The sequence below is a fragment of the Oryx dammah genome, unplaced genomic scaffold (assembly GCF_014754425.2).
Source record: "Oryx dammah isolate SB20612 unplaced genomic scaffold, SCBI_Odam_1.1 HiC_scaffold_11, whole genome shotgun sequence".
NCBI lineage: Eukaryota > Metazoa > Chordata > Mammalia > Artiodactyla > Bovidae > Oryx > Oryx dammah.
The window spans coordinates 34469808-34489972 of NW_024070195.1; the positions used below are offsets into that span (position 1 = coordinate 34469808).

Sequence of the window (20165 nt, forward strand, 5' to 3'; positions counted from 1 at the left end):
ACTAATTAGCTATAGGACAGTAAGTACCTGACTTTCAATTTCTTCAAATGCAAAATATAAGTATTAATAAACTCACAAGTTTTTAAAGAGAATTAAGTAAAAAACAAATGCAAAGATAACACATTATACAAATATCAGAGTACTCTATAAACAAAGACAGATCAGAACCAGTCAGTGAGAGGCAGATCTGCCAACAAGAGCAGGGTAATCACAACCATGTGGTGTAAAAACATCTGCCAAGCTCTCATTTTTATCCTTAGACACAAAAATAGAAACAAAATACTTTATTTCAAAGTAAGATAACACTACATTTTAACCAAACTGCCCCATGTACAGATACTGAAAGAGTATTCTGTATTTTGGTTTTTACTACAAAACCACTGAAAATATAAACAATAATTGTCTTCAAACTTACCCTTTGCAGCATGGACTCAGACCAGATGTGTCCACTATGTTCTACAGTCCACTGCAATACTGTCCTCATGATTAACAACATGACATCTGACTGCAAAATGTTAACCAGACTTGCAAACAGAGGGCAGAATGGGGGCAAAACTGGAGGTGGAAGTGCTGAAAACAAAGATATTATTGGCTTCTTTTGTAGAACATGCTTTAAACCAAACCAAACCAAAAAAACCTATGACCTTATTACATACTTTTGATAGCTTTCAAAGAATATTTGCATCTTAAAGCTATATTTTACCTTCTCATGTCAGTTAAATGCATAAAAGTAGCTCCATGAATAGCAGCAGTACAAAAGAAGGTCTTTCTTTTCCCTAGAAATGTCTGAAGATCTGAGATAAAACCATTAACTCAGAGGTGACTCAGCACAAGACCATGTCTATATTAACCTATATTAGCCCTTTAAATGTTCATTCATTCAGAAAGCTCACATTTAAATCTTTCACTTCACTAAGGATCATTATCATAGTCTATACAAAACAACCTTTAACAATTAAGAGACTGACATGAGATTTTGGGAAAGATTAAAAATACCTGTATCTTCTTTATTTTGTCTTTTCAATTTCCGTTGAGCTTCCTCTGCCTAATAAAAATGAATTAATTTGGACACAGAATAAGTAATATGAAACAATATCCAAAACTACTGATGTAAGTTAATCTTTCTCATACTAACTTCTGATTTTAGGAAATTTCTATCCTTAATTTTGTCATCACCCTGAAATTGATATCAAGGTTAATTTCCCCTTCCACTAAGAGAATCTCCCAAGTGGATTCTTTTTTGGTTTAAAATTCAGGGGAAACATGTATCAACCAAAGTCAAAAAATTATTTAGGTTTGAGCTCTATTTCATGCATCAAAAATGAATAAACACTGCTATATATAAAACAGATAACCAACAAGGACCTACTACATAGCACAGGGAACTATATTCAATATAATAACCTATAAGGGAAAAGTATCTGAAAAACTATATATATATATAAAAACACTGAATCACTGTATTGCATACCTGAAACTAACATAACATTGTAAATCAACTATATTTCAAAAAGCTTCAAGTTTTGTTTAATGCCATTTATTCAAAACTTATTTTTAAGAGTAAACTGCTAAAAGGCAAAATTTAACTAGTTAAATTCCATAAGTCACCATGAGAAAGCATAATGTTAAGCACTAGCAATTCTGAAATGGGTGTAAAACAGGTTAACTGATTACCATACAGGTTGATGATTTGTCTTCAAAAGCCAATAAAATACATACAATTAGATATGTGTAGGTACGTGTATAATTATAAAGATCTCTTTTATGTATGCACAAAATACTAAGGGGAAAACCCCATATGTTAAGTGGTGGTATTATAGGTAATCTGTACTTTCTTCTTTATACCTTTTAATATTTTCCAAATTTCCTACAATAAAAATGTGTCCTTTTTCAATCTCTGTGAAAAGCAGTAGGAAAAAACAAAAACAAAAAAACTCCAAGCAACCCCTTCCCAATATACTTTTAACTTTCCCAATTACCTTGGATTGCTCTGCCCTTGAAAAGTGATAGAAATACAAATTGAACTCTTTGGCACATTCTGGTTTCAGTTCATACATGCCTCGTCCTGTTAATCCAGGTTTCCTTTGGGGAAGAAAAAATTCTTAAATCTCATATACTGGACTTCCCTTGTGGTCCAGTGGTTAAGAAGCCGCCTGCCAACGCACGGGACATGGGTTTGATCCCTGATCTGGGAAGATTCCACATGCCACCAGGCAACTAAGTTTGTGTGCTGTTACTACTGAAGCCACGCTCTACAGCCTGTGCTTCACAAGAAAAGCTACCACAGTGAGAAGCCTGTACAACTAGAGAGAGCCCATGCATAGCAACGAAGACCCAGGGCAGCCAAAAATTAAAAATAATAATAATTTAAAAATCTCATACACTGCTGGTGAGTATAAGCTGGAACTACTTTCTGTGGATTCATTTGGTAATCTATATCCAAAGCTTTATATGCATCCATTTTTACCTAACATGTCCACTGTGGATTTATTCTAACTGGACATGGGAATGTGATGGTCACTGTGGTGACAACAATTTGAAGTCTAACAATAAGGAACAGATAACACACATTACGCTATCTCCAAACAATTGAAAACTATTAAAAGTGATGTTAACTTCTATATTTTGACATGTAAAGATGTCTATGAAAAGTTCTACCAAGTGAAAAAAGCAGGTGTAATTTGGGTTGAGAGAAATTTTTTTAAAATAATTTACTTTATTTATATTTATTTTGGCTGTGCTGGGTCTTTGTTGCTACGTGGGCTTTCTCTAGCTGCAGAGAGCAGGGGCTACTCTTAGTTGTGGTGTATAGGCTGCTTCTTACAGTGGTTTCTCTCATTGCAGAACAGCAGCTCTAGGCGCATGGCTTCAGCAGCTGCTGCACTTGGGCTCTAGATCACAGCAGTTGTGATCTAGTGTGGGCTCAGTAGTTGTGGCACACGGGCTTAGCTGTTCCATGGCATGCGGGATCTTCTTTGATCAGGGATTAAACCCAGGTCTCCTGCATCAGTAGGTGGATTCTTTACCACTGAGCAACCTGGGAAGTCCCTGAGAGTCTCTTTTCTAGTTGTTTTTTTTTTTTTTTAATACTTCCCCTAAAAAACATGTATTGTTTTTAAAATCAAAAGAAATAAAGACACTGTCATTGAAGTAAGGAGCAAAGAAAAAGCAGGATTAAGAAACTGCCTCAACAACCTTAAAGGGAAACTAGTTTACTGACTGGGTGACACACCGGACACCAAAGAAAGCATCATTCCGAGGCTGACCCACTGCTCAGGCGGCACATTCAAACGGAAACAAAGGAAGCACAATGCATTTACCTCTGATCAGGTTAATTTCAGCTATTTGAAACTACCAGCTATGAACACCTATTTTGAATACAATGAAAATTCTCATCTATCTACTTTAAGTTGCTAAGCATAGGGCTAGATCATAAAAGAGAAATGTCAGTGAGAAATCTAGTTCAGAATTACATGTCTGAAAATGGTTGTCACTCTCTGAAAACAACAATTTTATTTTTACTTCCATCAAAGGAAACACTCTAAGAAAAATTAATGTATAAAATAAAATCAAATGTGAAAAAATAGAAAATAAACTCACTTGAAATGGGCAACTGCTTCAATCACACTCTCCATGCCAGTCTCCTTGTTCTCCTAAAGGTACAGGAAATAAATGTGTTTCATGTTAATAACAGTATCTGCTAGCAGTCTGAGCACTGTGCTTTTATCTCATTAAGCTTCATAAAGCAACTGTATAAAGTGAATACACTACTATCTCAGTTTCTACAGATGAGGATTCCATAGGAAACATGATTAATATGCAGTTGGGGAAATTTACTTGGTTAGCTAACATTCATTCAGATTGATACAATTAAAAACAAGTCACCATATGAAATCAAGGTGACAGCTTTCAAAAGGAATGAAATAAAAACACAAAGTATACATAATATTTAAACAAAATTTATATCTTTATAATATTTTCTGAAATAGCTATACGAATTTTTTATCTATCTTCATTAAAACAGCATTTTCCAAATCATATCTTATTTGTGACAAGATGTTAACAGGAATTGTGTGAATAAAAGAATTCTCTGGTTAAAATGTTTGGTAGATATAGATGCCATCACTTTGTACAAGGTATTTGTATTTTTTAAATGCTGTTTAAATTTTATTTCTTCCTGTTCTAACATCTAAGTGAAACTATAATTGTTCCCTCATTTCCTGCATTAAAAAGTACCTGCATACACAACTAGAAATGGAAATGGCAAAAGTAGCCTATTAACAGAGACCTAAAAAAAAGTACACGTAATTTTTATTCTCAATAGATATTTAGTGATATTAAAAATTATTATTTTTTTAGGTGTGATAACTGGCAAATGCACAGGTTTTTTCTAAAAGCTTGTAACTTTTGGATCAACCTTGGCACTCCTGACATTTGGACTAGATAGGTCTTTATTGTGAGATTCTGTCCTGTACTATGGGATGTTAAGAGTATCCTGGCCTCTGCTGAATGGATGCTAGGAACACACACACTCAGGCCTGAGTAGTGACACTGTCAAATGGTCCCCTCCAGGGGCAGGGGGTACCAAAACTGTCCCTGGTTGAGAACCACTATTTTAGATATATACAATTCTATTTATAGATGAAATGGTAAATCTGGTATTCTCCCCAAAATAACCCAGTGAGGGTGTAGGGATTAGTGGTTAGAGTAGAAGTAAGAATAAGGTCATCTGGTGAAACTGGTGATGGGTTCATTATACTGTTCTCTATTCCTACAGATGTTTAAAGTTTTTAAAGTTTGAAATAAGACAAAGTTTAAGAGAAGTATTACAACACCACAAGTAAAGGTTTAAATCCTAGAAGAATGAAAATAAAGGTTCAGAGTTCCAATCTATGTTTCAAATATGGGAAAACATTGTGAAAAACCTTTCCCAACTGTAATTAGGGTTTCTGAAAAGCCCCAGGGCTGAAAAATAGGTAGCATAGGACCTTAAGATTCTAGGAGGAAAAATAGCTACAACTGATCTACGAATGCCTATATGAATGTTAATTTACATTCACTAAAATGAGAGGAATGGCTTAGCAGGAAAAATAGAATGTTAATTTACATTCACTAAAATGAGAGGAATGGTTAGCCGGAAAAATAGCTACAACTGATCTACAAATGCCTATATGAATGTTAATTTACATTCACTAAAATGAGAGGAATGGCCTTAGCAGAGTCTTTGGATGCTTTAGAAGGAAAAAACCTCTAGCAAACTTTATTCAACATAGCTGAGTAGGTATTTCTAGGTTATAAAGCGTTATCGCTATCCATCACAACTTTGTACTAAACACCCTATCAACAATCCTTCTTTAATGGATATGTAAATTCAGTTCTAAGGAACATGTTTTCTTTTATTCAGTAGCCTTATCTCTTTCAAGGCTTCACTATAAAGGATTCTATTTCTTTGCTGCTTTCCACTCCTAGTACCTAGTATTTTCTTTTTCTATTTATTTCTAATAAGAGTGACTAGAGTTATACATATGCCAGCACTGCAGTTTTCACAATTGTGGAAAAGGTATACTGAAGTCAATCTATACACACACTAGATGGACAGTTAGAGGTTTAAATATTTCCATATATTTATGGAAGGGTTTAAGGAAGGATTTCCATATATTTTTTAAAATGTAGGTACTTACATCTTCAGGTAAAGACTTTACCAATTCACTATGAGCCATAGGTTTGATGCTCAACTGATGGATAATCTCTCGTTTAATCTCATCTGTAGCATTAACCTGTCCAACTCCAGGAATAAATCTCTCTCCTGTCAACAATGAATAAGTACATATACACACACTTAACAATCATAATATTTATAAGCAATACATATTTATAATTCATGCAACACAATATATTTTTCTTTCTGTACAATGGAAAAGCAATGACTGGTCAGGCAATAAAGCAGGGTGAGAGCAGCTCCCAAACATCTTTCTGAGCCTCTGACACAACAGGTGAGTATAGTCTTCAGCCATGGAGAGAGAACTCTGGTTGCTGTTTTCAAAGAATGAGATCAGAAGGTGGGAAGGGACTAGAAACAGCAGCTGTACCAGCAGCCTACGAAACTGCTTTCAAGTCATGTGCCATGTGGTAGGAGGAAGGGAGCCCTCCTTTGCCCTTTGATCTAGTGGCAAATAAGGTATCACCTTCTGAGATCTCCTTCTTTGGTATTACATCCTGACAGCAGCCAGGATTCTCTGCTCCAGGACTGTTGAGAGTCTGAAACAGTATGGGAGGAGGGAGAAAGTAAAGCACACAACAGGAAAGATGGAGGTGACGGGACTTAAAATATAGTGAGAACACTTGCGCACCACAAAGCCATGGAGAGAAACGCAGCTAAGATATAAAGTAACAATAAATAGCTCCTAAATATCCTATTCTTGTTTGCTAAATTCTCCTGTCCCCTGTTTTATTCCTAACTCACAATTTTCCAGTTTATCCTGCGTTAGCAGTTATCCTCGCCCCTTCTTCCAAAGCACTGTAGTGCTGTTACTCTCATCATTACAGTAACCAGAGGGGAAAATAAAAATATACACTCTAATCTCCTTCCTCTGAAACTGAGGAACTGCTCAAACAGAAGAAACAGTTCAGATTCTAAACTACTCAGATTCTAAATACAGGACTTCCCTGGTGATCAAGTGGTTAAGAATCTGCCTGCCAATGCAGGGGACATGGGTTCAATTCCTAGCCCGGGAAGATTCCATGTGCTGTGGGGCAACTAAGCCTGTGTGCTACAACTACTGCGCTCTGCAACAAGAGAAGGCACTGCAATGAGAAGCCCGTGCACCTCAACTAGAGAAAACCCACACACAGCAACAAAGACCCAGCACAGTCAAAAATAAATAAATAAAAATTAAAAAAACTTTCTAAAAAGTCAATATAATACATAAATGTTTCAAAATATCCAAACTTACCAACAAGCATTATAATGAGGTAAAGCATTTCTTCTATTAGAGTGTTGTTCTGCTGAACTAAATCCTGAAACCATCGGGGGCAATGGAAGAGAGCAAGTTCAGAGATAAGAATAAGAATCATCTGTATTACCTCAGATGATTAAAATAACCAAAAAGAATGAAAGGTGCTTCTCTAAAAATTGTATTGTGGTCTCATAAGGCATGCTCTTACCTTATGGGGAGTCTCAGAACTAATTTTCTTCCCATAATCTGGGGTACTGAAAATCTGATAAAGTTCAAAGCGGCTAAGCATTATCATCAGGAAATGATTTGGATCCATCATGGAGACACCTGTCTTTTTTTAAAATGTATGAAAGAAAGGAAAAAAGGAAGGTCAAAAGGGCTACTAAACAATTAGTGAGACATTTTGGTTTGCACAAGAGAAAGCAGCTTACTCGTTCATCAACTCTAATAAAAGATGAGGACTCATTTAGCCCCAGTCCTTGTGATAGCTACCAGTGTGGACAGGAATCTATGCTGGCAAAACAAAACAAGACACGCCCTGAACCCACATATCATAATAACATGGACTATATGTTCTCTTCTCTTTTAATGCTTTGAATTAGCTGTATCCCTATAAATTCAGTTCAAGGTTTTATGTCAGTGTTGTCACTGTCAGGGGTACGACTCTGAGAGAAATATGGTATAGTAATAAAACTTTCAGTATTTTTTTTTAAATGCATATCATATTAAACTCTTTTCAAGAACTCAAACTAATTTTTAGTAATAAATGCTATACTAAGTGAAATGCTGGCTTTTAAATATTAGTTTTAATTCTCTTAAAATTCCATTTGTATAGATTCTCAATCAACTTGAATTTTGATTTTTTTGAACCAATAATTTTTTGAAATTTACATTTTGTAACTTATGCTATAATTTCTAAATCCACTCAGCAATAATATGTAAACACTACTTTGTGACAAGCACTGTGCTACATAAATGGACATAAAAAGGACCAAGAGAGTTGTCACAGTTTAGTGTGGAGGAAGGAAAGTAAATAGGCAACCACAATCTAGAGTTATGAATGCTCTGGTGGGGATAAGCATCATGCTATGGGCTCTCCCCAAAAGGATACACAGCCATGTTTTAGTATGTCAGCTTTCTGGAGAAAGTGATGCTAAACTAAACATGAAGATATGCAGGAAAACAAGACAGGTAGCAAACAGAAAGGAAGAGGGTGGGGTGTACAACCTAGGTAAGGAAAGAAATAAACGTACAAATTTTAAGACTTAATGGAGTATATGACAAATTCAGGGAGTTTTTAACATAGTTAAGTACTGAAGGCCTTGAAAATCAGTTTGAGGATTTGGGGCTTTATAATCAGAGGACAGTGAAGAAAGGATAGCTTTCAGATTTCTGACTCTAATAACTGTACAGATTGTTGAACAATTCACCAAGGTAGAGAAACTCTGAAGATAGGAAGAAGGTATGGAGGACACAGTCTTAATTTTGAATATGTGAAATATAAGATGTGTTCAGGAAACCAGATGGAAATGTTCTATCAGTTATTTTAGCCATATGAATTTGGAGATTAGTAGATAAGGGCTTAGGTGGCTTCCTTAGCAGCTCAGTGGTAAACTATCCGCCTGTAATGCAGGAGATGCAGGTTCGATCCCTGGGTTGGAAAGATCTCTGGAGAAGGAAACAATAGCCCAGTCCAGTGTTCTTGCCTGAGAAATACCACAGACAGAGGAGCCTGGCGCGCTACAGGCCATGGGGTTACTAAAGAGTCGGACACAACTTAGCAACTAAACAACAACAGATAAGGGGTAGATCGAAGTTACAGATTTGAGAGTGATCCTAAGTGTCTGGGTCCGGTGAAAATAAAAACTCCCCCAAACCTTTAAATTTAATGCTTTTAATTCATTACCTGAAGCATTACTATATCCTTATCAAACATTTCACGTCTACATTTCACATTGTGGTAGTAATAAATCTAAAAAAAAAACACAAGTAATTATACTGAATAAACAGGTTTTTATTTGTGCAGTTCTCTCCTCTCCCCACTCACCAAAAGAGCACATGGCTTTTGTGCATGTGAGTATATGAACATGCAAACACACACACACAATGTGATTTCCCCAGCAGTGAATGCTATCTTAATAGAGATTAATTAATTAGAAATTTCCAGATTATAGTATGGAATCTCTATGGAACTTTATGGTTCACATTTTGCAGCCAACTTTCTGGGTCTCCTAATACAGTTCTTTCAATGAGATTTATAGCTATCAAAAGTAGAGAAAAGTCCTATACCAAGTCTTGGTGAGGTTTAAAAATTAAAACCTCAATTTCAGAGCTACACTAACAGAACTTTTATCTTTTTTAACCCAATTTTATAACTAAAGTAGGTGAAATCTTGATTTTTCATTATGTTTTTAAAAATATCAAACTTTGTTCTAAAAATGACTTCAAGTGAAAATTAAGTTCATTTCTACTTTTGATATTGTTTCTTAATAAAATATGAATAAAAGCTCTAAGAAATTTTTGGTTTAACGTTACATCTATCCTGTCAAACCGTTTTTAATAAAACATTTTTAAGGTTCATTCCCAGCAGCCATTCAATAATTTTAATATAGATGACTTTTGAAGACTATTACAACCTCCACAGAAACTAAAGAATGGACTGAAAACTCTTCACAGAATTAAATACCACTTACCTGATTTACGAGAGAGAAACCGTTTCTTCTCCACATTCCTGCATGTACTTGGGCACATAAAACAAGACATCTAAGAGGGTGTTCTATCAACATGGGTGGGCTAAGTTCACTCTGTGTATACAAAAAAACCACAAAATCTCAACTCTATAAAGAAGACTGGTTTAGAGATGGAAACTTTATATAAAATACAAGTCAAAATTATTTTAAGGTATGTCTGTGTGCTACTGAATTTTATGTGTTGACTTGGCTGGACCATGGTACCCAAGTTTTGATTACCACCAGTCTAGATGTCGCTGTGAAGGTATTTTTTAGATGAACTAGTATTTAAATCAGTACAGCTTATGAGTAAAGCACATTACTCTCCATGATATTGGTGGGCCTTTTCCAATAAGCTAGAAGGCCTTAAAAGAAAAGACTGAGGTTTCTCCAAGGATGAAGAAATTCTGCTTCCAGCCTGCCTTTGGATTTCAGACTATAAGATCAACTCTTAATCCGCCAGGTTGCCAGGTTTATTTCAGACTTGCCAAATCCCTTGACTATGTGAGTCAAATCCCTACAATAAATTAATCTGTTTTTTCCTGTATACACACACATATACAAACAACACACTCAGGTATACTATGTAATGATTTGATATTTGCAGTTTGATTCCTGGGTCAGGAAGATCCGATAGAGAAGGGATAGGCTACCCACTTCAGTATTCTTGTGCTTCCCTTGTGGCTCAGCTGGTGAAGAATCCGCCTGCAATGTGGGAGACCTGGGATGGATCCCTCGGTGGGATGAGCCTCTGGAGAAGGGAAAGGCTATACCCACTCCAGCATTCTGGCCTGGAGAATTAATTCCATGGACTGTATAGTCCGTGGGGTGGCAAAGAGTTAGATATGACTGAGTGCCTTTCACTTTCACTTTCTTTCACTTTTTTGTAATTATGAAATGATCACCATGGTAAGTCTAGCAACCATCTGTCCCCATACAAAGTTATTACAATATTACTCAGCATATTCCTTATGCTGGATATTGTATTCTCATAACTTATTTATTATCTAACTGGAGGTCTGTAATAAATAGTTACTTTTAAATGTTCACACTACTTACTAGAGGTAGGAGCTCTGGAAATTTATATGCCACTTCACTTTTGCTTAACAACACATGCAAACCTGCATGGAAAAAAAGACAGAAGTATTTCTATAGGTGAAAGTAATTTAGATTAAAAAAAAAAAGACGACTAAATATTTGCTCAACTTTATATCTAACATCCTTTCTGTGTCTCTTCGGAGACCTATCATATTACACTGTTATTTTCATGAACCTCTGTATTAAAGGCATGCTTAGAAGCAGAGTCTTAATTACATGTATCAACATACACTGATTAAATTTTACAGAAGTAAATGTTAGAAGTGCAAACATAGCAAAAGCAACTAAATAACTATCAAGGCAATTTATATGTTAAACCTATTTTAAGGGTCATAATCAATTGGATCATGAAGTTTGTTCCATTTAAAGTACAGTAACAAGAGATCCTCCCGGCAACTGAACAGAGAAACTGGCCACGGAATTCAAGGTCTGCACTGATTCTGACCTCAGCATTCAGTTCCCCAAAACTTCCAGTTTAGGATCAAAGCCTCTTTCGTCCCTAATTGCAAAGGGCTTTTCATAGCTCAACCTTAGTTAATTCTGCTAGCTAAGAATTGTCCTATTTATGTTGTCTAAACAGAGAATGCTTTTTACAGTCTCATCAATAGATGCAGGCTGCTTGGTCAAGCCTGGTTTGAAGCTTTCCTCATCCAAGAACACCTGTATTGAGAATCCCATTCTAACAATGTGCACTCAGCCTCCATTAGCACAGCCTCCAAGTTGTTCTTGAACTGCTCTGTGTATGTTTACTTGGCTCTCCAGTTAGATTATAAGCATTCAGGCCAAGGTCTGCCAAACACAGAAAGATAAAATGCTCAAAATATTAGAGGACTGAGGTGGGTAAATACCTCGGCAAAATTAGTACATTTTTAGAGTACTGACTGTTTTCCCTCTGGATAATTATCAGCATTAGCTTCCACTCAGATTTTCAAAGGGCAGAAGAGATCAGTGGCTGAGTTGGAGACCCACTTTCCCGCATTCTAGTTGAACACTATGCCACACCACCATGCCATCACTTGCCTGTACTGAAGATCAATAGTTCAGCATGCAAGTATCAATACTTATGAAAACAAAACTGGACATGAACAAGTTACAGGAAAAAGATTTCTGCCTACAATCATAATTTCATTCCAGGTACTTTTTATTGTTCTACTTGTACTATTTAAATTCACATGTCTAAGTTCAATCTTAAATCACCACAATTTCAATAAGGATCTAAAAAATTGTTGGAATGCTAACATCTATTGGCAAGATAATGTGGTAATGCACAGAACAATGAAAAAAAAAAAGGCTTCAGAAATGACAGAGGGATTGTTACTACTTATCCCACAGACATTAAAAGGATAATAAAGGAATTTTATGAACAACTCCGTGTCCACATATTTGATAACTCAGATGAAATGGACCAATTTCTTGAAAAACACAAACCACCAAAACTCACACAAGGAGATACAGATAATAGGAACTGTTGTATATCTGCTGAAGAAACTGAATCAATGATTAATTACCTATCAAAAAAGGGAAAGTATCAGTTCCATACTATTTTACTGGTGAATTCGATCAAACATTTAAGGAAGAAAAGATACCAATTCTCCAGTCTTTTACACTTGCACACACACAAACTACTTTCACGTTATTAAGTTACTGAGCCACACATTTAAGCTACATTGCAAATTCTGCAATGAGTGAAACTATTTACCTTTATAACTTTACTTTTCTACTCTCTGAGTTGAAAATGGAACTAAAGGGAACAGTATGTGAACAGGCTGAGAATTCCTGCACTCAAGAAATGTGGAAGAAAGTTACTATGTCTATAGAGACAGAGGAGTGCATATGCAGAGTTTCTGGCTGCCGTGAGGTAGCAGCTTCAAATAGTTGAGCATGTGTAAATAGTGTGTAAATCAGCTACTTACAATTAAAAAGGCCTATCAACCCAATTTGGAACTCACTTCAACCTGATGATTAAAAAATTTATCAATAAGAACCTGCTTAGAGAGAGAGGAAGTCTAGGGTGTTTTCAATTTATTAACAATCACTTAAGTGATAGACTGATCTGAACAAGAACACTTTCAAAATAAAGCATTGTAGGTATTCAGTAAATACTAACCACAAACAACAATTCAAAAGACAATTTCAGGGTTCCTTTTTCAGGGAAAAATGTTTTACCTGCAAGTAAGCGAGAAACTGGGAGGTGAATGCTAACTTTTTCTTTGGAAACACAGTATCTGATAGTTTCCACTGAATGTCCACAAATGCTTAACGTGACTGGCTGTTCACCATCAGTAAAACCACCATGACACTGCATCAATACAGCAAGGCATTTCTTGTAAGCTTCAATTAATACTTTCTCCTATAAAAGAGGATTTTATTTAAGTTTCTACAATATTAAAACAAGAATCTCAAATTCAATGATGAATATTTACCTCAAATATCAATATGGGCAAACTAAATCTTCCCTTGCAACTTGCTCCCTCTATCCAAGGTCCTGTCTCAGGGAATATCTCTACAGAGGTGCAGAAATCTAGAAGTCATTCTAATATATTCCTTTTCCTCATTCCCCATTTTTTTCTTTAAATTGAGGCATAGTTGATGTACATTTTTATAGATTATATTCCATTTATTTATTATAAAATATTGACTATATTCTTTGTGTTGTACAATATATTTTTATAGCTTATTTATTTTATACACAATGGTTTGTATCTCTTAATCTCTCCTATTTTGCCCCTCCTGGTCTTCTTTCTCTCCATTGGTAACCACTAGTTTGTTCTCTGTACCTGTGAGTCTGTTTCTGTTTTATTTTTTAGATTCCACACATAAGTGACTATAGGATTTGTCTTTCTGACTTATTTCACTAAGCATAATACCCTCCAGGGTCCATCAATGTTGTTGCTAATGCAAAATTCCATTCTTTTCCTGGCTGAGTAATATTCCACCCCCCATTCTTAGGCACTCATCTGCTGGACACTGTATCCTCACAATTGTGCTGCTGTGAACACTGGAGTCTTAGTCACTCAGTCAAGCCCAGCTCTTTGTGAGTGGACTGTAGCCTCCCAGGCTCATTGGCCAGCATGTATTTCTTCAAATCAGTGTTTCTTTATCTTCAGATAAATACCTAGGAGTGGGATTGCTGCATTTTATGGTAGCTCTATTTTTAGTTTTTGAAGAACTTCCATATTGTTTTCCATAGTGGCTACAACAATTTACTGAAAAAAAAAAAAAATTCACACTAACAGTTGTACAGGTTTCCTTTTCTCCACATCCTCGCCAACATGTGTTATTTGTGTTCTCTGTGATGACAACTATTCTGACACGTGTGAAGTGGTAGCTCATTGTGGTTTGATTTGCATTTCTCTTATGATTAGCAGTGTTAAGCGTCTTTTCATGTGCCTATTGGTCATCTGTATGTCTACCTTGGAAAAATGTCCATTCAGGTCTTCTGCCCATTTTTAAATTGGGCTGTTTTTTTTGGTATTTTGTTTGTTTGTTTGATATTGAGCTGTATGGGCTGTTTATATATTTTGGATAATAATCCTCTATTGGTCATCTCCTTGGCAAATATTTTCTCCTCCTCAGTAAGTTGTGTCTGTTTTGTGGATGGTTTTCTTTGCTGTGTGGAAGCTTTTAAGTTTAATTAGGTTCCATTTGTTTATTCTTTTGCCTTTGTTTCCTTTGCCTTAGGAAGTACATCCAAAAAATTTACTAAGATTTATGTCAAAGAGTGTTCTATGCTTTCTTCTAGGAGCTTTATGGTTTCCAGTCTTACATTTAGGTCTTAATCCAATCTGAGTTTATTCTTTTATACGGTGTGAGGAAATGTTCTAATTTCATTCTTTTACATGCAGCTGTCCAGTTTTCCCAGCATTACTTACTGAAAAAGATCACCTTCTTTCCATGGCATATTGTCTCCTTTGTTGTGAATTAACTGACCATAATTCTGTGGGTTTATTTCTGGCCTCTATTTTCCTCATTCCTCATTGTGCAATCTATTACCAAGCTAGCAACCCCATCCAAAATGCTCTCAAACCTGGCCACTGATATCTCTAGTCACTTAAAGGAAAGCCAATGTGTCTCCACTGAACTTCCTGCTTCTACTCTTGCCCTCCTCCTTCTGTTATCCACACAGAGTAAACTTTCAAAAACATGTAAACTGGATCATGTCACTTTTCTGCTTGGGAGTCTCAAATAGCATCCACTTCAGTCAGAATAAAATTCAGATTTCTGAACATGGCCCTGCAAAGTCATGTCTTCAACCTCTGCTCCAACTACAGCCTCTCACAGCTTCTGGAACAACCATACTCCTCTTCATCAGAGAGCATGATACAGCTTTTCCTCAGTCAGGAATATTCTTTACTCTGATCAGTTAACTCTGACACACAGTTTAGATCTCATGGAAGCCTTCTCTGATTTCCTAACTTACACCTCTCATCTAGATTTTATAGCCAAAGGTGGCCAACACCGTTTAAAGACACAGGATAAATGTACTAATAGTAAAATTTCATTTTGGGGTTATTTATAAACTTTTTATATGCTCAAAATCTTGATAGGATTATGGGGGAAAAAAAAGAAGACAGCAACATAGGAGAAACGAGTGTAGATTATATCTTCCTCTATTTTCTAATTTCCCTAAGGCTTTAGAATTGTAACTTTTATTGAATGTATAGGTGAAAGAGGAAAATATGCTATTTTATGAGCATATCATTACTATCCTCTCCAAACTGCCTCATATTTTACTTAGGGAATTGTTTATCTCTGCCCCTCCTCCATTTATCTCCTATCCCTGACCCCAGAAGAGACTCACGTCTAAAGCACACCAGTCTTGTATCATTGAAATGACATGTGTTAATTTCATTTGGAGTGTGAAGGCTGCTTCCCACTCTGGTTCCATTTCAATATGCTGTCCTACTTGACGTGTAATTGGATCCATTCCCTTAAAAGAAGTGAAAAGATGTTAAATAAATTAAAATTACATTTGTTCTTCTACATAGAAACTTAAGAAATAATGTAGAAGAAATATATACTGATTACAAAAAATACAAGAGTTTTAACAGGAAGTTTCAAGCAGTATGAGAAGTCCAACTTCTTAAATTACATGTTTATATAACAGTCCCTAAAATTTTATAAAGAAAAAAATCCCAGTAAAATATAGAATGAATTACTTTAGAGGCAATCTTCTACATATTTTAGACAATAAAATTTATACTTCATGGCAACAATCCTTCAAAAATTCCTTTTTAGTTCTATCATCTATAGAAAAAACTGTCAGAAGAAATTTGACAGGCTTTTAAAATGCTATTGAATTTATAAATATGTTCTAGAAAATGATAAAATAAAATTTTTATATTTATTTGTAATTTGCAACTGCAAGTTTTCCGAGTCTGAAGGAAAGCAAAACAAGATAAACAGCTTTTAATACAAAAGAATATACCTCTTTAGAAACTAGCCTAACTACCCTGGTGTAACAGAACTAATTAAATGATGGAAAATATACGACATTTTGAGTATTCAAATTAACCAAGGTAGCTACTGTTACTACAGGCACAAAGCAAAAAACAGAAGTACTATAATAAATTTAACATCCATTAAACTACCACATAACATGGGAACTAGAATATATCCTAAAAAGGACAGGTACTAAGGAAAGCATAATGATATTGCTCGTGTTTTCTGAAATGTTCTCTATCTTTTTGCGGCCAGGGGAATCCCCTGGCTGTCTAGTGGCTAGGACTAGTGCTCTCACTGCTGAGGTTTGATCCCTGGTTGGGGACTGAAATCCCACAAGCCTCAAGTTGTAGCTAAAAACAAACAAAACAACAACAACAAAAACTGGTTAACTATACCAGTTAATTTGTTTCTAGATTTTATTTTGTATACAGAGGTGTATCCAAAAAGAAAATTAAATGGGGCAGCTGGTGAGGAGAGTTCTATACTGTATCATATAAATATGACATCCATGAAACAAAAAAGAAATATGGAAACATTAAAAAAACACACAAATATAGCTTCTTAACTAAGTTGACAATACTTCCATTCAAGCATATTCAAAACAAAACAACTAACTTGAAGCCCCCAAAGAAAGAACATTAATGGTAACCAAAAGAATAACCAAATACAAAAGAACAGCAGATGTCAGCTGGGATCTCATGTATTCTACACCTTTCTAAGAGTTTCCAATTAAGAGGAGCTTCTTGGTCCAAATTGTAGCTATCCAAATTATTCTTTTAAAAATATGCCCAGAGTGAAAAAAATGCAAACAGAAAGATATTTAGATCAGTGAGCCAAAAAGGAAAAAGTAAACGTTTCCCTTTTGAAATGTGTCCATTTATACATACCTGCATACATTTGAGTAATTCCAAAAAGGCATCAAATCCTTCCAGGAACTTCTGCCTCAGACCATCTGACCATTCAGTTGGTTTGCTAATTAACACATACCTGAACAAGATAAAAACAGCAATGAGTATACGAATAAACAATGACCTTTTACAAGTTGCAACTGGTTTAACAACTAAACAAAAACTTACTTGAGATCTAGAATAAGACTCTGAACCCTCCTAAACTTAAAGGCTTGTAAAGCAGTGTATCGTTCAAACTGAAATCTGCCTTGGACATCTCGATGTCTCAAATGATCCATGAAAGTCTTAATGATAGTGGTCATCAGGTTTTCTTCTGTGATAAGCATCCGAGCCTAAGACAAAGTATATCAGAATACATGGTAATAAAAAACTATTTACCACAAAGCTAAAAAAAAAAAAAAAAAAAATCACCAACAGTGGCTAGCTCTTTCAGTTTAGACCTTTTTCAATACAACTATATAATATCATAATATCATAAATGCATTATTGTGTATTTCTAAATAACAATTACTTACTCCAATTGCCACGTGTATGAAGCAACAATTATATCACGGAGAAAGATGCCAGAATGTAAGGAGACAGATCCAAGGCTCATTATTCAAAGACAATTCAGGGTGGGGGATCTGAACCAGGCTGCAAATTTTCCTTAACTGAGACATTTAGACACCTATAATGGTATGGTATAATTATTCTAGGATCCACAGGCTTATATCACAGATTCTGTAGAACTCAGTATGAAATATGAAACCATATTTCTTTTCATCTTAGTTGAGATTTATTTTTTGTTTCTTTCTATGTATAGATATACATATCTACGTATTTTTGAATAAGCAAATACACTTAAATGATGCAAAAAAAGTAAAAAGGTAGTCTCTTAGCTCCCAAAGTTCCCCTTTCAAAGGCAATGTTTGTTAGCAGTTTTCTTACATATACTTCCAGAGGTAGTGTGTGTATAACATATACATGTATGCATACATACACACACATATATATACATTTATAGTATACATGAATAAATGTTATTAAGTAGATATAAGTATGGGTATGTAAAATGATCTCTGCCCTCTGCCTCCTGCCCAAAGGATAGCATATTATAAACACTGTTCTGCGCTCGGTTTTTCACCTGATATATTTTGGAGATTATTCCATACCAGTTAACATAAATTCTCTCATTCTTTTTAACTATCACAACTATTCTCTTCTATCATACTTTATTAGCCAGGTCCTTTACTGGTGAGCATTTGGGTTTTTCCCAATCTTATGCTATTTATCACAAAAGATACTGCAACAATTATCTACTGTGTACAGCTGCAAGGAGATTCAGAAAATAATTTCCTAGAAGTGAATTACTGGGTTAAGGTAACATACATTATAATTTTTAACTGATATCACTAAACTCCAAATTGTCAACTGAAAGAAGACAGAGATGTCAAAGAAGAAAAGATGCCTAATGTAGAGGTTTTAAGTGGTAAAGTCATCAGATAAGGAGAAAATCTATTAATGTACAGTTAAACATCCCTCTGAAAAACTCTTAAATCATCGTCTCATTGCCAGGACTTAGGCTCCAAGAAGCTCAAAGTCAATAGGATTAATTTATGTTAATTTTCCTCGACAGAGTACAGTTAAACATCCCTTTGAAAAACTCTTAAATCATCATCTCATTGCCAGGACTTAGGCTCCAAGAAGCTCAAAGTCAATAGGATTAATTTATGTTAATTTTCCTCAACAGTGAAGACCACAGTTCATGTTTGAAGCAGGGGAGGAATTGACAAGTAAAATGATTTTCCTTCTTGTTTGCTGTATTAGTCAATTTTGAGACAATTAAATGAGTATATGCAATTTCACTGACTTAAGAAAAACTTCTAGTCTCAGGGGACAAGCTTTTACTATCTTGCCATCAAGCACACTGTTTGCTTTCAATTTTTACTTTTTGTTTTGCTTTTAGGTACTTTATCAGATTAAAGAAATTCTTTTATTCCTATTTCATTTGCAATGAGGTTTTATTAATTTGTTTTAAATCATGAATTCGGGATAAGCATCTGATATGATCAATTTTCCTCCTTTTTGTCTGTTAATAAGCTCTTTTATGCAAGCTGATTTTGTTTTCAAATGGTATACTACTCTTGCCTTAAAGAAATAAAACAAACTTGGTTATGATATGTTATCCTTTTCCCATATTGCTTGATTCTGTCTGCAATTCAATCTGAGTTTTGGTAAAAAGATTACAGAGGATGTCATTAAATTGTCAAGTATATTCTTTCTCTGTTTTCTAGGAAAAGTTACATAAGACAGGTATTATCTTTTTCTTAAATATTTGGAAGAATTTCCCAGTGTAGCCTTTGGGCCTGGGGACTTCCTTGTGAGCAGATTTTTATATTAATTAAAATTTCTATTTCTTGTTTCTCTTGTAATAACCAGTGTTTTTTTCTTAGGGATCTGTTCATCTCATCTAGATTTCCAATTATATTAACTGGATCCTAATATTGCCTATTTTCTATTTGAAATCTGTAAGATTTGTAGCTTTTGCAATCCTTTTTAAATTAAAATTTTTTCTATTTTTCTTAGTAGACTTTCTAGAGATCTATCTCCCACCAGTTTTGCTTTTCCTATCCTCAAAGAAAAATTTTTTGTACATTTTGTTTTGTTAATTTGTGTTCTTTACTATTTCTCTTTTTCTACTTCCTTTAGATAAAAGACAGAAGTAGTTGTATTACAATGGCCTTCAAGGTCTGGCACTATCCACTCCCATCACACCCCATCCCCAAACTCAATGACCTCACGGATCATTCTCCTCCTCAGTCATTCTAGCAACATTGGCCTGATTCGGGTTTTTTCTTCTAAAATGTCAAGTGCACATTCACCTCAGAACTTTGCACTTGCTATTTTTCTCCGCTGAGGAGACTCTTCCACCAGCTAGGCACATCACTTACTCCCTCATGTCTCTGTTCAAACACCATCTCTCCAAGAGGCTTTTTTGGAAAACCTTGTATAAATTATGACCCTTTCACTGTCACTCTCTAACCTTTTAA

The 20165-nt window shown here is 35.1% G+C and overlaps 1 protein-coding gene across 7 annotated transcripts in view; it reads right to left on the bottom strand.

Moving 5' to 3' along the window:
• UBR2 (ubiquitin protein ligase E3 component n-recognin 2) overlaps positions 1-20165 on the bottom strand; it is a 102573-nt gene that overhangs the window by 30053 nt on the left and 52355 nt on the right. For 5 of the 7 annotated variants that reach the window (XR_005722730.1, XM_040249678.1, XM_040249679.1 and 2 more), the window contains 14 exons: positions 17305-17468; positions 17116-17215; positions 15585-15713; positions 12950-13133; positions 10745-10806; positions 9650-9760; positions 8863-8928; positions 7165-7287; positions 6954-7017; positions 5682-5806; positions 3601-3653; positions 1980-2082; positions 997-1045; positions 416-570 (listed from right to left, as the gene is read on the bottom strand). Coding sequence is in view for 6 of the 7 variants with exons in the window: in XM_040249678.1 (XP_040105612.1) it covers positions 416-570; positions 997-1045; positions 1980-2082; positions 3601-3653; positions 5682-5806; positions 6954-7017; positions 7165-7287; positions 8863-8928; positions 9650-9760; positions 10745-10806; positions 12950-13133; positions 15585-15713; positions 17116-17215; positions 17305-17468 (1488 nt within the window). In the remaining variant the exon portion in view is untranslated. Of the gene's footprint in view, positions 1-415; positions 571-996; positions 1046-1979; positions 2083-3600; positions 3654-5681; positions 5807-6953; positions 7018-7164; positions 7288-8862; positions 8929-9649; positions 9761-10744; positions 10807-12949; positions 13134-14454; positions 15714-17115; positions 17216-17304; positions 17469-20165 lie in introns of those variants that run through there. The other 2 variants (XM_040249680.1, XM_040249681.1) reach the window with 2 other exon arrangements.